The 17373-nt window shown below is 36.5% G+C and overlaps 1 protein-coding gene across 1 annotated transcript in view; it reads left to right on the plus strand.

Moving 5' to 3' along the window:
* Positions 1-17373, plus strand: part of ADAM18 (ADAM metallopeptidase domain 18) — a 135485-nt gene that overhangs the window by 43855 nt on the left and 74257 nt on the right. The window contains exons 7-10 of the mRNA XM_027962623.2: positions 3418-3483; positions 7874-7945; positions 8146-8312; positions 9352-9433. Of these exons, the coding sequence (XP_027818424.2) occupies positions 3418-3483; positions 7874-7945; positions 8146-8312; positions 9352-9433 (387 nt within the window). The remainder of the gene's footprint in view (positions 1-3417; positions 3484-7873; positions 7946-8145; positions 8313-9351; positions 9434-17373) is intronic.

A 17373-nucleotide genomic window follows, 5' to 3' on the forward strand; every position in this document is an offset into this window, starting at 1 on the left:
GCCCAGAGATAAATCCACACACATATGGACACCTTATCTTTGACAAAGGAGGCAAGAATATACAATGGAGTAAAGACAATCTCTTTAACAAGTGGTGCTGGGAAAACTGGTCAACCACTTGTAAAAGAATGAAACTAAATCACTTTCTAACACTGTACACAAAAATAAACTCAAAATGGATTAAAGATCTAAATGTAAGGCCAGAAACTATAAAACTCCTAGAGGAGAACATAGGCAAAACACTCTCAGACATAAATCACAGCAGGATCCTCTATGATCCACCTCCCAGAATTCTGGAAATAAAAGCAAAAATAAACAAATGGGATCTAATTAAAATTAAAAGCTTCTGCACAACAAAGGAAAATATAAGCAAGGTGAAAAGACAGCCTTCTGAATGGAAGAAAATAATAGCAAATGAAGCAACTGACAAACAACTAATCTCAAAAATATACAAGCAACTTATGCAGCTCAATTCCAGAAAAATAAACAACCCAATCAAAAAATGGGCCAAAGAACTAAATAGACATTTCTCCAAAGAAGACATACGGATGGCTAACAAACACATGAAAAGATGCTCAACATCACTCATTATTAGAGAAATGCAAATCAAAACCACAATGAGGTACCACTTCACACCAGTCAGAATGGCTGCGATCCAAAAATCTGCAAGTGATAAATGCTGGAGAGGGTGTGGAGAAAAGGGAACCCTCCTACACTGTTGGTGGGAATGCAAACTAGTACAGCCACTATGGAGAACAGTGTGGAGATTCCTTAAAAAATGGCCATTAGTTCTTTGCAGCTCCTTTTTGCCCTTTTATCTGTCTCCTCCCTATTACGTCCATTGTATACATGTTGGTCTGCTTGAAAATGCCCCACAGGAAAAGAACAGGTTCTGTTCATTCTGAAATCCATTCTGATTTATTTCTCTTCCTCAGACTGTATAATCTCAATTGACTTTAAAGAGGTACAAGAAAGGACATCTTCGTGGTGACAAAATAGTTTTGTATCTTGATTGGAGTTGTGGTTATATAAACATACACATGAGAAAATGATGTAGAGCTATACACATACACATTGTACCAGGTGAATACCCTAGTTTTGAAAATGTACTGTAAGTTTGTAGGATGTAACCACCAGGGAGAATTACAAGAGATCTGTGATCTATTTTGGGAATATTCTATCATTCAATACATATTTTTAAAACATTGAACAAAAGATTTTAAAGAAGAGAATAAAAGTAACCCATTGAAATGAATGGATTTTGAAGTTCAATTACTGAAAATGACATGTGACGTTATGATGAACGGTACTATAAGTTCATTTTAAAACACAGGTATTAAAGACACAGTTTTATTATTTTGAAAATAAGAATATAAATTTGAAATGGAAAATGGGGAAAAATGCTGTTATTAAAATATGAAATCTGCTGTGTAGAAACATACTGAAAATCGGTTATGGTGTGTACATAATTTGTGATTATATTCAACCAGGCTGCAATTCAGAATCCATGGTTGTCAACAGTGGCTTACATTTTTATACAAGCACAGTAAGAGCAACCAAAATACAAAATATTTTTGAAGTTAATTTTGAACACCAAGAAAAGAAATCAGCATCTCAGTATATACACATTTAAGATGCATGCAGTTTACTTCCCTGTGAAAATGTAAACCTAGGCTCTACCAGTTGAATCCAGTTTCTTTGTTTGTTTGTTTGTTTACAGTAAGCTATGCTATTTTGTGGGGCTTCCCTGGTGGCTCAGTGGTAAAGACTTCACCTGCCAATGCAGGAGACACGAGTTTGATCTCTGGGTCAGGGAGATCCCCTGGAGAAGGAAACGGCAACCCACTCCAGTATTCTTGCCTGGAGAATTCCATGGACAGAGAAGACTGGTGGGCTGTAGTCCATGGGGTCACAGAGTCAGACCTGACATAGTGGCTAAACAATTGCAACAACAAAAAGCTGTTTTATGACAGATGCCATCTTTGTTCCCTCCTTACACTTAGATTTTAGTGCACTTGGGTCAAGGAAGAAATTGTAGGTCTTTTAAAATATCCATGTGTGAAATGGTATTTCAGCATGTTAGATATACATCTCTTGTAAAAATTACCATTAGAGTACTAAATGATGTAATAAATTGATGATTTATAGCTGACTAGGTCAGAAAGCAATAGTTAGAACTGGACATGGAACAACAGACTGGTTCTAAATTGGAAAAGGAGTATGTCTAGGCTGTATATTGTCACCCTGCTTATTTAACTTATATGCAGAGTACATCATGAGAAACTCTGGACTGGAAGGAACACAAGCTGGAATCAAGATTGCCAGGAGAAATATCAATAACCTGATATGCAGATGACAACACCTTTATGGCAGAAAATGAAGAGGAACTAAAAGCCTCTTGATGAAAGTGAAAGTGGAGAGTGAAAAAGTTGGCTTAAAGCTCAACATTCAGAAAACAAAGATCATGGCATCCGGTCCCATCACTTCATGGGAAATAGATGGGGAAACAGTGGAAACAGTGTCAGACATTATTTTTTTGGGCTCCAAAATCACTGCAGATGGTGACTGCATTCCATCCTTGGAATAAAAGTTATGACCAACCTGGATAGTATATTCAAAAGCAGAGACATTACTTTGCCGACTAAGGTCCGCCTAGTCAAGGCTATGGTTTTTCCTGTGGTCATGTATGGATGTGAGAGTTGGACTGTGAAGAAGGCTGAGCACCGAAGAATTGATGCTTTTGAACTGTGGTGTTGGAGAAGACTCTTGAGAGTCCCTTGGATTGCAAGGAGATCCAACCAGTCCATTCTGAAGGAGATCAGCCCTGGGAGTTCTTTGGAGGGAATGATGCTAAAGCTGAAACTCCAGTACTTTGGCCACCTCGTGTGAAGAGTTGACTCATTGGAAAAGACTCTGATGCTGGGAGGGATTGGGGGCAAGAGGAGAAAGGGACAACAGAGGATGAGATGGCTGGATGGCATCACTGACTTGATGGACGTGAGTTTGAGTGAACTCCGGGAGTTGGTGATGGACAGGGAGGCCTGGCGTGCTGTGATTCATGGGGTCACAAAGAGTCGGACACGACTGAGCAACTGAACTGAACTGAACTTGACACAATCAAGGATTATTACATTGTATCAAATGGGACACAGAACCTATGCTCTGGAGCTATGGAATTATTCACTTTCTCTTATTCAGTATTAATAGTGAATACCTAGACTTCTACCTTACTCTAGCAGGCTCACTGGGATTCCTTTAAACTTGGAATTTGTTTTCAAGTTAATTTTCTGATTTGCAATTGATTTTTATAGTTAAAACCTCATGAGGGTTTTATGAGGTAACTTGTCTCCTTTACATGCCACTGTCTGTATTTAATAAATTCAAAACATATTAACATTTGATAAATTCTCTTTTCAGGAAAAAACTTTTTCAGAACTATTGCCCCAATATCTAGAAATGCACATTATAGTGGAAAAAGCTTTGGTAAGTCAAACTTCCCCCTCCTTCCATTGCTCTCTCTCTTCTTTCCCATTTTTTTACCTCTTTCTTAAAGTTTAATCTTTTATTGCTATCACCTAGAGAACATCAGCAAAAATGTTTAATCATTTCTGAGTATTAAATTTATGAAATCAGTTTATGGAAATTTTTTATATTGTTAGCTCTCTTACAAAGGGTTTCAAAATTAATATTTCTAATGATTATGGAATGGCAGCTACACTTTTTTTTTTTGCTAAATGTTTATAGAAAAATTAAAACATGGAACTGCCAATTTGGACCAATTTATCTTTCAGAGTCCAGACATTTTTTATTTTATTTTTAATTAATTCATTTTTTATTGAAGTATAACTGATTTACAATGTTGTGCCAATATCTGCTGTACAGTAAAGTGAATCAGTTATATACATATAAACATTCCTCTTTAGTATTCTTTTCCATTATGGTTTATCACAGGGTATTGAATACAGTTCCCTGTGCTATAAATTGGGGCCTTGTGCTTTATTTGCCTTCTCTCTTTAAACATTATGAAAAACATCCTTAAAGACATAATGTATGTAGTTTTCTGATTATTTCCAAGTAAAAAGGTTTAATTTTAGGTGTGACTTGGATATGGTTAAGAAGCTTCCCCCATGGCTCACTGGTAAAGAATCCGCCTGCAATGCAGGAGGCGTGGATTGGATCCTTGAGTCAGGAAGATCCCCTGGAGAAGGAAATGGCAGCCCACTCCAGAATTCTTGGCTGGAAAATCCTGTGGACAGAGGAGCCTGGAGGGCTACAGTCCATATGGCCACAGAAGAGTCAGACAGGACTGAGTGACTGAACATCAAACAACAAATGTATGTAATTAGGATCCCAAACTAGCCTAGGACGCACAATACTATCTACCCGCCCTCTCATCCTCAGATCAGGCCGGGGTCTCTGATCACACTTCCTAACTGCCTTGCCCTCTCCTTAACCTGCTGTACCCTCTCCAGTCACAGTGTTTTCTTTGAACTGTGATAGATATTTGCCAGCTGACCAATTGGCTTAATATTTTTTCCAATTTTGGGGGGAATAATTGATGAATATGATTGTATATGGCTAAATTGTACAATGTGAAGATTTGATGACCATGTACGTTGCAGATTGTTTACCAAGACCAATATAATTAACACATTCACTGCCTCACAGCATTAACACTATTTTCCATGTGTGTGTGTGGTAAGAACACTTAAGAGAACTCATCAACTTTCAAGTATACAATACCATATCATTAACTATAGTCACTGTCCTGCACGTTAGATACTCAGAACCTATAACTGAAAAGTTTGTACCCTTTGACTTACATTTCTGCATTACTTCCTCTGGCAACCAAAATTCTATTCTTTGTTTCTATGAAATTGGACTGGTTTTCTTTGTTTGTTTTAGATTCTACATGTTAGTGATACCATGACACAACACAGTTAGTTTCTGTCTTTCTTGGGTTGGCACACTTAGCACAATGCCCTCCAGGTTTATCATGTTGTTGCAGACGAGAGAATTTCCTCCTTTTTGTGACTGAATACTATGCCATTGTACATGTACTGTACTAAGTCGCTTTAGTTGTGTCTGACTCTTTGCAACCCTATGGATTTTAGCCCACCAGGTTCCTCTGTCCATAGGATTCTCCAGGTAAGAACACTGGATGGATTGCCAGGCCTTCCTCCCATTGTACATGCTGCTGCTGCTAAGTCACTTTAGTCATGTCTGAGTATGTGCGACCCCGCAGATGGCAGCCCACCAGGCTCCGCCATCCCTGGGATACTCCAGACAAGAGTGCTGGAGTAGGTTGCCATTGCCCTCCCCGCCCATTGTACATATATACCACTCTTTTCTGTTCTTTCATCTGTTGACGACACTTAAAGTTGTTTTCATATCTAGGCTATTGTGAATAACGTTTCAAACATGGGAATACAGATATTTCTGTGAGATACTGACTTCACTTTCTTTGGCTCTACACTGAGAAGTGGGATTGTCATTCATATGGCAGTTCTTTTTTTAATTTTTAAGGAACTGTTATATTGTTTTGAATAATGCTGTTTTCCAGTCCCACAGAGTACAAGGGTTTCCTTTTCTCAACATGTTCACCAGCATTTGTCAGTTCAGTTCAGTCACTCAGTCATGTCCAACTCTTTGTAACCCCATGTACTGCAGCAAACCAGGCTTACCTGTTCATCACCAACTCCCAAAGCTTGCTCAAACTCATGTCCATTGAGTTGGTGATGCCATCCAATCATCTCATGCTCTGTCATAACCTTCTCCTCCTGCCTTCAATCTTTCCCAACATCAGGGTCTTTTCCAATGAGTCAGTTCATCACATCAGGTGGCCAAAATGCTGGAGCTTCAGCTTCAGTATCAGTCCTTTCAATGCATATTCAGGACTGATTTCCTTTAGGTATGACTGGTTGGATCTCCTTGCAGTCCAAGGGACTCTCAAGAGTCTTTAACACCACAGTTCTAAAGCATCAGTTCTTCAGTGTTCAGCGTTCTTTATAGTCCAACTCTCATATCCATATATGACTACTGGAAAATCCATAGCTTTGACTAGATGGACCTTTGTTGGCAAAGTAATGTCAGCTTTTTATTATGCAGACTAGGTTGGTCAAAACTTTTCTTCCAAGGAGCAAGCATCTTTTAATTTCATGGCTGCTGTCACCATCTGCAATGATTTTGGAAAGAAAAAGTCTGTCACTGTTTCCACTGTTTCCTCATCTATTTGCCATGAAGTGATGGGACTGGTTAGTTTTTTGAATGTTGAGTTTTAAGCCAACTTTTCCACTCTCCTCTTTCACTTTCATCAAGAGGCTCTTTAGTTCCTCTTCGCTTTCTGCCATAACGGTGGTATCATCTGCATATCTGAGGTTATTGATATTTCTCCCGGAAATATTGATTCCATCTTGTGCTTCATCCAGCCCAGCATTTCACATGATGTACTCTGCATGTAAGTTAAATAAGCAAGGTGACAATATACAGCCTTGACGTACTCCTTTCTGGATTTGAAAAAAGTCAGTTGTTCCATGTCTGGTTCTAATTTTTGCTTCTTGACTTGCATACAGATTTCTTAGGCATATGTAAGCTGTTGTTTTTTTCTTTTTTTCTTTTTGTGTGTGTGTGTGTGTGTGTGTGTGTGTGTGTGTGTGTGTGTGTGTTTTGGTTTGTTTTTGATGACAGCCATCTGACCAGTGTGAGGTGAAATCTCACCGTGGATTTTGTTTTCATTTCCCTGATGATTAGTAATGTTGAAAACCTTTTGTGTACCTGTTGGTCACTTGCAGTTCTTTTTTGGAAAAATATCCATTTGGTAAACATGGTGTCTTTTGAGTATCTAGATAAGAGTGAAATTATTATGTCATTGCTGCTGCTGCTGCTAAGTCGCTTCAGTCGTGTCCGAATCTGTGCAACGCCATAGACGGTAGCCCACCAGGCTCCCCCGTCCCTGGGATTCTCCAGGCAAGAACACTGACATTAGGTTAATGTAAATTACTGTTAGAGGATATTGATAACTTTCAGAAGTGACTGTAGCAGTTTCCTCTTCCATCTTCTCCTAAGTGATTGGTATTGATAGTCTTTTTCAACTTTAAATGGAGTATAATCTATGAAAATATTGAATCACCACGGTGTACACCTGAAACTAATGTAATATTGTAAATTGACTATAGTTTTTAAAAATATATTTTTTGTCAGCTTCAGAGAAAAAAATATTTTCTTTCTTTTCACCTTTACCCTATTTCAGTTTGTTCTTTATCAAACCTTTTTGAATCCGTCATGCCACATAATTTTCACTTTACATCATTGACATTTTTGTCTTCCTCAAGATTTATTTGAGCATGTTGATGATTTTTAATATTTATTTACTCTTCTTTAATTGCTAAGCATGCAGTGGGAAATGTTGTGGCTGATTTCTTCTGTTTTAGAAAATATCTACTTCAAGAAATCCCTTTATAATATAGACAGATCTGTGAAGTTATTTTAGTACCTCTCGATGATTTCAGTTGTTTCTGCTGGACAGTGTCTTTAAAATATGTAACAAGTGAGAATCTATTTTGAATGCCTAAGTATGATTTTTTTATTGTTGTTTGTTTTCATTATGGTAAATATTATTATCTTTATGTTAGTATATTTTAATTCATCTCACAAGTCCTATGGTTTTCCTACTTGCTATCATCAAGAGATATTCATCATACAAGAAAAATTGCTGTCACAGTTTTAAAAGAGTCATGTTTAGGAACTCATGTACACCCATGGTGGATTCATGTCAATGTATGGCAAAACCAATACAGTATTGTAAAGTAAAATAAAGTAGAAATAAAAATTTAAAAAAATAGAAAATAAAAGTCATAAAAAATTTCTTTTTCAGTATGATTATATGGGATCAGAAATGGTGGCTGTAACACAGAAAATTATCCAGATTATTGGCCTTGTCAATGCAGTAAGTTTTAACATTTTTGCATGTGTAAATTTATGAAAAGTCATTGAAAATCTTTTCATTATATCATGGCAGATTAATGACCTCAAGTCCTTTATTTGGGTTAATATCCAAAGTAATCAAGTAAACTTTATTTTTTATGTACTGTTTTGATGTAATGATTTATTTTATTTGAATATATACAATATAAATCTTATTTTTAGATGTTTAGTCAGTTCAAATTGACTGTGATATTATCCTCCTTGGAATTGTGGTCAGATAAAAACCGAATTTCCACCATTGGAGAGGCTGATGATTTATTACAAAGATTTTTGGCATGGAAACAGGACTATCTTATCCTTCGGCCCCACGATGTAACATTCTTACTTATGTAAGCACAATATTCTGCATTAATACAGAGGTATACATAAATAATTTCATTAATTTTATAATATTATTAAACATTTATTATAAACAATATTATAAAACATTTATAGTGTTTTTCAGTTCTCTGTAGGCCCCTTTGAAAATGTTAAGTAAAATATAGATGTTGCCATTGAGATGATAGTGTAGTAGGAAACATGATAAAAATAAAAACAATCTGAATCACTTATATGACCAAAATATTTTGGAATATAATTTATGTGAAAAAATCTGTCTTTCATGAGCTTTTATAATATCAGCTATATGACACAATACATACAAACTCCAACTTATTAATGATGTAAAACTGATACTATTCAGTTAGTAAATATTACCTACAATTTGTGAATGCATTTCATGTCTACTGTTCGATAAAGAAACATTTAGGTTTTTGGTAATATGGTTAGGGCTTCCCTGGTGGCTCAGATGATAAGAATCTGCCTGCAGTTGGGAAACTCAGGTTTGATCCCTGAGTTGGGAAGATCTTTGGAGAAGGGAATGGCTTCCCACTCCAGTATTCTTGTGGAAAATTCCATGGACGGAGGAGCCTGGTGGGCTACAGCCTATGGGGTCACAAAAAGTAGGACATGACTGAAGAAATGCCTGTCTATAATTTTAAAAACTGCTTATATTTAGATGGCAAGAAATAAAAATAAATAAATAAAATTAATCATCAAAAAAGAAATATTTTCCATAAATTAAAAATTCCTTTTAATTTTTAGTGACCAAAACAATAAATTGCTGAATAAGGGAAATTGAGGAGAATTTGATATAATAAAATTATATCAAGTCAAGGACTTAGGTTAAGAAAAAAAATTGATATTAAGGTGAATTATAGTTTTCAAAAATTTGAGCATTTTGTATAATATATTAGGTATTATTCAGATTGAAAATAGTATGTTTGAAAACTTATTTTAAATTTTATGGGAGATTTAACTTAATAAATAAGCTCGTGAATCGTTCTGAATGACCATGCTAATACAAAAGGAAACATTAAAATGATGTAGTTACAGGAAACAGCCTAAATATGTGGGAGCAACATTTCCTGGCACAATATGCAATAGAAGCTATGATGCAGATGTTGCTGTGGTATGTAATTTGTGTCCTCTCTGTGAATATTTTTTTCTAAACTTTATATTGTGTTTTATAAATATTATTTTACATAGTGAAGTAAACTTGATTTTTTTCTCTATATCTGTATGTATTATTATTTTGTTTGGACAACATGATTTTAATCTCAGACAGTTATTTAATTATAAATTTAAAATATAGGGAAATTATACGAAGAGATATGACTATACCTCTTCACCAGCCTGGCATAAAAGATGATAGCATTGTATCAGATTTCCTAAGAACATAACCTTAGGGAAAAGTTAAAGCCTTCTGTTATGTCTCCTTCAAATTCAGGAAATAACAGAAGGCATGACTTCATATTTGCTAGTTTTTGCATATTTTATACTATTGTTACAAATACATGTAACCATTAACTATGTATTATTGTTTTGTTTTGTTCTTTCTTTATATATCATTTCAGAACCATTTTGAATAGCTTGTTAAAAGGTGTATACAAGTTGAAACATACTACTACTTGCTTTTTCTTTCAAAACTGTATCTTATCAAATAAAGCAAATATTCTTATTACAAATAAAAATGGTTTTACAAGACTACTGAAAACACTAAATCAATTCTTTGCATAATCTACACTTTTGAATCCTTTTCCTTTTGTTTTTAAACTTTCCTTCCTGGCATATAACATAGTGTATATTTCCTTTTAAATAAAAGTTTTATTGATGTGCATCATGTATAGAGAACATTGCACAAGTCATAAGCATACAGCACACTAGTTTTTGGCCAAGTTATACATAGATATAAGCATCACAGAGGTCAAGAAATAAAATCTTATCAATAGATCAGATCAGTTCAGTTCAGTCGCTCAGTCGTGTCCGACTCTTTGCGACCCCATGAATTGCAGCATGCCAGGCCTCCCTGTCTATCACCAACTCCTGGAGTTCACTCAAACTCATGTTCATCGAGTCGGTGATGCCATCCAACCATCTCATCCTCTGTCGTCCCCTTCTCCTCCTGCCCCAAATCCCTCCCAGCATCAGAGTCTTTTCCAATGAGTCAACACATCGCATGAGGCGGCCAAAGTACTGGAGTACTGTAGCATCATTCCTTCCAAAGAACATCCAGGATTGATCTCCTTTAGAATGGACTGGTTGGATCTCCTCACAGTCCATGGAACTCTCAAGAGTCTTCTCCAACACCACAGTTCAAAAGCATCAATTCTTCAGCACTCAGCCTTCTTCACAGTCCAACTTTCACATTCATACATGACCACTGGAAAAACCATAGCCTTGACTAGACGAATCTTTGTTGGCAAAGTAATGTCTCTGCTTTTCAATATGCTATCTAGGTTGGTCATAACTTTCCTTCCAAGGAGTAAGCGTCTTTTAATTTCATGGATGCAATCACCATCTGCAGTGATTTCGGAGCCCCCCAAAATAATGTCTGACACTGTTTCCACTGTTTCCCCATCTATTTGCCATGAAGTGATGGGACCAGATGCCATGATCTTCGTTTTCTGAATGTTGAGCTTTAAGCCAACTCTTTCACTCTCCTCTTTCACTTTCATCAAGAGGCTTTTTAGCTCCTCTTCACTTTCTGCCATAAGGGTGGTGTCATCTGCATATCTGAGGTTATTGATATTTCTCCTGCAATCTTGATTCCAGCTTGTGCTTCCTCCAGAATCAGAAGACTCATAAATCCTCCTTCCCGCTATCTTGATACTTACTCACTGGTTAACTTGATCTTTCTTTGAGCTTTCTGTAAATAATAGAGTATGTGTTCTCAATGTGTGTATTTACAACATATTTGCTCAAAACTACATCTTTGATGGTGATTCATGTTTATATGTGTAGAAATAGTTTGTTCATTCTTTTGCTCTATATTTCTGAGTAACATGCCCAATGAATTCCTTGAGTATTCAAATTTCAGTGCAGTTCAGTTCAGTCATGCAGTTGTGTACTATTCTTTGCAACCCCATGGACTGCAGCATGCCAGACCTCCCTATCCAACACCAACTCTCAGAGTTTACTCAAACTCGTGTCCATTGAGTAGGTGATGCCATCCAACCATCTCATCCTCTGTCATCCCCTTCTCCTCCGGCTCCCAAATCCCACCCAGCATCAGGGTATTTTCAAATGAGTCAGCTCTTCAATCAGGTGGCCGAAGTATTGGAATTTCAGCTTCAGCATCAGTTCTTCCAACGAATATTCAGGACTGATCTGCTTTAGGATGGACTGGTTCGATCTCCTAGCTGTCCAAGGGACTCTCAAGAGTCCTCTCCAACACCACAGCTCAAAAGCATGAATTCTTATGCACTCATCTTTCTGTATAGTCCAACTCTCACATCCATATATGATTACTGAAAAAAACCTTAGCCTTGACTAGATGGACCTATGTTGGCAAAGTAATGTCTCTGCTTTTTAATAAGCTGTTTAGGTTGGTCATAACTTTTCTTCCAGTGAACAAGTGTCTTTTAGTTTCATGGTTATAGTCACCATCTGCAATGATTTTGGAGCTCCCCAAAATAAAGTCTGTAACAGTTTCCATTGTTTCCCCTTCTATTTGCCGTGAAGTGATGAGACCAGTTGCCATGATCTTCGTTTTCTGAATGTTGAGCTTTAAGCCAACTTTTCCACTCTCCTCTTTCACTTTCATCAAGAGGCTCTTTAGTTCTTCACTTTTTGCCATAAGGGTGGTGTCATCTGCATATCTGAGGTTATTGAGATTTCTCCCAGCAATCTTGATTTCTTCTTGTGATTCATCCAGCCCAGCATTTCTCATGACGTACTCTGCATATAAGTTAAATAAGAAGGGTAATAATATACAGCCTTGACATACTCCTTCCCCAATTTGGAACCAGTCTGTTGTTCCGTTTCCAGTTCTGTTGCTTCTTAATCTGCATACAGATTTCTCAGGAGGCAGGTCAGGTGGTCTGGTATTCCCATCGCTTGAAGAGTTTTCCACAGTTTATTGTGATCCACACAGTCAAAGGCTTTGGCACAGTTAATAAAGTAGAAGTAGATGTTTTTCTGAAACTCTGTTGCTTTTTTGATGATTCAACGGATGTTGGCAATTTGATCTCTGGTTCCTCTGCTTTTTCTAAATCCAGGTTGAACATCTGGAAGTTCACTGTTCATGTACTATTGAAGCCTGGCTTGGAGAAATTTGAGCATTTACTTTGCTAGCATGTGAGATGAGTGCAATTTTGTGGTAATTTGAGCATTCTTTGGCATTGCTTTTCTTTGGGATTAGAATGAAAACTGATCATTTCCAGTCCTGTGGCCACTGCTGAGTTTTCCAAATTTGCTGGCATATCGAGTGCAGCACTTTCACAGTATCATCTTTTAGGATTTGAAGTCGTTCAACTGGAATTCCATCACCTCCACTAGCTTTATTCATAGTGATGCTTCAAAATTAGGCATTACCTATGGAGAAGACTCTTGAGAGTCCCTTTGACTGCAAGGAGATCCAACCAGTCCATTCTGAAGGAGATCAACCCTGGGATTTCTTTGGAAGGAATGATGCTAAAGCTGAAACTCCAGTACTTTGGCCACCTCACGTGAAGAGTTGACTCATTGGAAAAGACTGATGCTGGGAGGGGTTGGGGGCAGGAGAAGGGGACAACAGAGGATGAGATGGCTGGATGACATCACTGACTCGATGGACGTGAGTGAACTCTGGGAGTTGGTGATGAACAGGGAGGCCTGGCATGCTGTGATTCATGGCGTCGCAAAGAGTCGGACACGACTGAGCGACTGAACTGAACTGAACTGAACTGATTGATGTCTTATATTGAAGTCAGGATTCAACATCCTAATAGCTGATTTCTTCATGGAAACATTTAAGATCTTTTTATCCTTCCATGGTATCTTTTATCATGCAACATGCTTGTTATATTAAAGCACTTTCAGTCTGGGCACTAATTTACATCTGTCCTAAGAAGCTTTATTGTATTGTTTACTTGATCATATTTTTGTTTCCCTTTTCTTTGTAAAGCTTTGTTAAATATGTATGAGAGCATTTTGACTCATCATCTATTTTTTTTTTTCTCTTTTTAAATTTTTCCTTTTCTTTTTAATCCTTTTTCCCAACCTTGAGCAATTGGCTTAACTTTTTCCAGGGCATAAAATTGTGCTACTCCATGTCATGGGTGGTGGTGGTTTAGTTGGTAAGTAATGTCTGACTCTTATGACCCCATTCACTGTATGTAGCCCGCCAGGCTCCTCTGTCCATGGGATTTCCCAAGCAAGAATAATTGAGTGGGTTGGCATTTCCTTCTCCAGGGGATCTTTTCCACCCAGGGATCAAAGCTGGGTCTCCTGCATTGCAGGTGGATTCTTTACCACTGAGCCACCAGGGAAGCCTTGCAATTATTGAAGTCCATGAACACCTTGGTTTAAGCAACATATGTTACAAACTGCATAAGACATAATCATGCTGTAGTTGAGTGTTCTATATATGCCAGTTTTATAGACATTGTGTGATAATATTTTTCATGTCTTTTAAATAATTTCCTATTGTCTAGTGCTTTTGTCAATTATGAGAGTTGTCGCAGTCTCCAACTAAATTATGTATGTGGGTGTTTATTCTTTCAATTATATTTATTTTAGCTTCATATTTTTGAAGCTCTTATGTTTGATGTGCAAACATTTAAGATTATTATTGAACTTTTAATTACTGCAATATCCTTTGTCCATGATAATCTTTGTTCTGAAGCTAGCTTCATCTGTTATCAATATAGCCTCTCCAGCTTTCTTATGATGAATGGTCATATGTTAAATCTCTTTTCTTAACTGGTTTGGTCTTTATATATTATGTGAACTTCCAGTCAGCAGCTGGACCATGTGTTTTTTCCTCTGTTTCACCAATCTGTTTAACTAATATGTTTAGACAATTTGCACTGAATCTAATTGTTGATGCATCTATATTTCAGTTTGTCAACTTAGTATATGTTTTCTGTTTTATCTATCTTTTTTTTGGTGCTCTGTTGCCATTTACAGTTCTCATTTTTTCTAGAACAATTTTTTGTATTCTATTTTGATTTATTCATCATAGACATAATAAGCAAGCATGACCCATTGGCCAAATCTGGCCAACCACCTATATTGTAAATAAAGTTCTATTTACAGTTTTATCCACACATTAACCCTCTATGTCTGGGTAATTATAGGTGTGACAAATACTGTATAGCACACAAATATATCCTGTCTCTTTATATAAACTATCAATCTCTTTTTAGTGTTTTTCAATATTTCTCTTTGTAAAACATTTTTCATATGTTCTGTAGTGAGATTACACACACACACACTGACACAATCACATACACACAAGTTTGTTTACCAGCACTTTAGTATTTCAAGTAGAATATGGGAATGTTAATACCATATTTATTTTAGATCTGAAATTATGTGTGTAATCATAAAATGGGAAATTTTATAGTATAGTTTGCTTAAATACTACTTCTAAGCATATTAATAAGTATACACACTAAATTATAATTTTAAACATAATTTTAAAAAATCAAATGAAAAATAGTCTATTTTATCTACCCATGAAAGTACATTTTCTGTTCCTCTTTCTTCACTACTGATGTTACAGGTTTTCTTTTATTATCATTTTCTTTCTTGTCTGAAGAGCTTCCTTTAGTCATTTTTTTAAAACTTGGTTACTGGCAATATGTCTCTTAATTTTCCTTCATTTTAGAATGTCTTTATTTCATCTTCATTATTTAAGGATATTTTTGCTGGATGAAAGTTGTTTTCAGCATTTCAAAACTATTGTGTTACATTCTCTGTCTGACATTATTTCTGATGAGAACTCTTATTAATCATTGTTCTTCTGTAAGCAATCTGTTGTTTTCCTTTGGTTGACTTCAAGACATTTAGAAGTTTTCTCTGGCCATCTAATTATGATGTGTCTGATCATGCATTATTTCGAGTTTATTGTTAGAAGTTTTGTGAATCTATTAAATATGTAGATTTGTGTCTTTTGCCAAATTGAGGAGGTTTTCAGCCATTTTTCTCTTCAAATATATTGCTGTTGTTATTCTTTCCTAACTTGGTTGCATTCTGATCAAGATCATTGCTGCAGTCAGACATAGACTTTCAATTCACATGATAGTATACATGTTAGAATGTCATTCTGTATTGGTGTTTTTCTTCTGGCTTACTTCACTCTGTATAATCGGCTCCAGTTTCATCCATCTCATCAGAACTGATTCAAATGAATTCTTTTAACGGCTGAGTAATACTCCATTGTGTATATGTACACTGTTTGCATTTTATTGCTTGCAGATTCTGGGGCCACTAATGATATTAATGTTAGGTTTTTGTTGTTGTTGTCATCATTGTCCTACTGCTCCTGTATTTTTGTTAATTTTTTCAGAAGCTATTTCCTCTCTGTCTTGAGATTGGGTAATTTATACTAATGAATCTTTAAGTTCGCTGATACTCCCTTCTGTCATCTCTTTTTTTTACGAAATTCATCTATTGAAGTTTATTTTCTAATTGCTGTATTTTTTCTCTTCTGAAGTTTTAATTTGGTTCTTTTTATATCATCTATTTATTTGATGACATTTTCTATTTCTTAATTTCCTTTAAGAGTTTTTGTAATAGCTCATTGGAGCATTTTTATGGTGGTTGCTTTAAAATGCTTGTCAGGAAATGCATCTTGGTTTGCTTTCTGTTGATTGCCATTTCTGACTGCAGTCAAGATATTCCTGGTTCTTGGTATTTGAGTAATTTGGGGCTGTATTTGGAATATTTTTGAGAATTGTCATCAGGCACTGATTTCTCTTTATATTTTCCATTTCTGAAGACAGTTCATTTTCTAAAATACACATTTTAGGCTAGTTATATGGACTGTTACTCACATCCTGGTTTAGTTTCCATGGCCTTTTTAATGATATTCTTTGAAACCTTGGACATTATAGCATTCAGAGGAAGTGTGGATTCTGCTGCTTTTCTCTGACGAGGGTTGATTTTTGTTTGCTTGTTTTGTCATTCAGTGCTCTTGGTTAAAGTCAGAACAGCAACTCAGCCTCACAGACGGCAGCTCTGGCCTCAGCTGAGCTCTTCAGTTTGAGGCTGCTAATTGTACGAGTGTCTCAGGAATCAGCGAGAAATGTGGGAGACAGAATTCGGATTATCTTCTTTCTGAAGTTTCCTGCTTGTGTATTTGGCAGTCATAATTTCCTGATATTCACATTTTATATTTCCAGGCTAGAAATAGTAAAGATTTTGCCCTGAGTTGCCCCGTGAACCCACATCCCATGTCTGTTATACTTGTCCTCAGTCTAAAAGTCACACAAACTTTCTCTTTTTAGTTTCTTTTGAGCATAGACTCCCAACCAATGCTAAAACCTTCTGTTAATGCCAGGTGGACTCCAACTTCTTCACCACCTGAAGTATCTATTATATTCTATATTATAGATGCTAAGTCTCTATTGAAACTGTACCATATTCATTGTTCTTCTCCATTTTTTTCCTGTATTTGTGTACATGCACAAATACATGTGCATGTACAAACACACACACCACACAACTCTTCCTGCCCACCCCCAGCTTTATTGGCTTCTCTGATAGCTCAGCTGATAAAGAATCCTCCTGCAATGCAGGAGACCCCTGTTCAATTCCTGGATAGGGAAGATTCCCTGGAGAAGGGATAGGCTACCCGTTCCAGTATTCTTGGACTTCCCTTGTGGCTCAGCTGGTAAAGAATCCACCTGCAATGAGGGAGACCTGGGTTCTATCCCTGGGTTGGGAATGTCCCCTGGAGAAGGGAAAGGTAGCCACTCCAGTACTCTGGCCTGGAAAATGCCATGGACTATATAATCCATGGGGTTGTAAAGAGTCAGACACAGGTGAATGACTTTCACTTTCACTTTCTAGCTTTATTGAGACATAATTGACAAATAAAATATTTATATAATTAAAGTGTACTGTGAAAAATTCTGAAAGATA

This window comes from Ovis aries, chromosome 26 (assembly GCF_016772045.2).
Source record: "Ovis aries strain OAR_USU_Benz2616 breed Rambouillet chromosome 26, ARS-UI_Ramb_v3.0, whole genome shotgun sequence".
Taxonomy (NCBI): domain Eukaryota; kingdom Metazoa; phylum Chordata; class Mammalia; order Artiodactyla; family Bovidae; genus Ovis; species Ovis aries.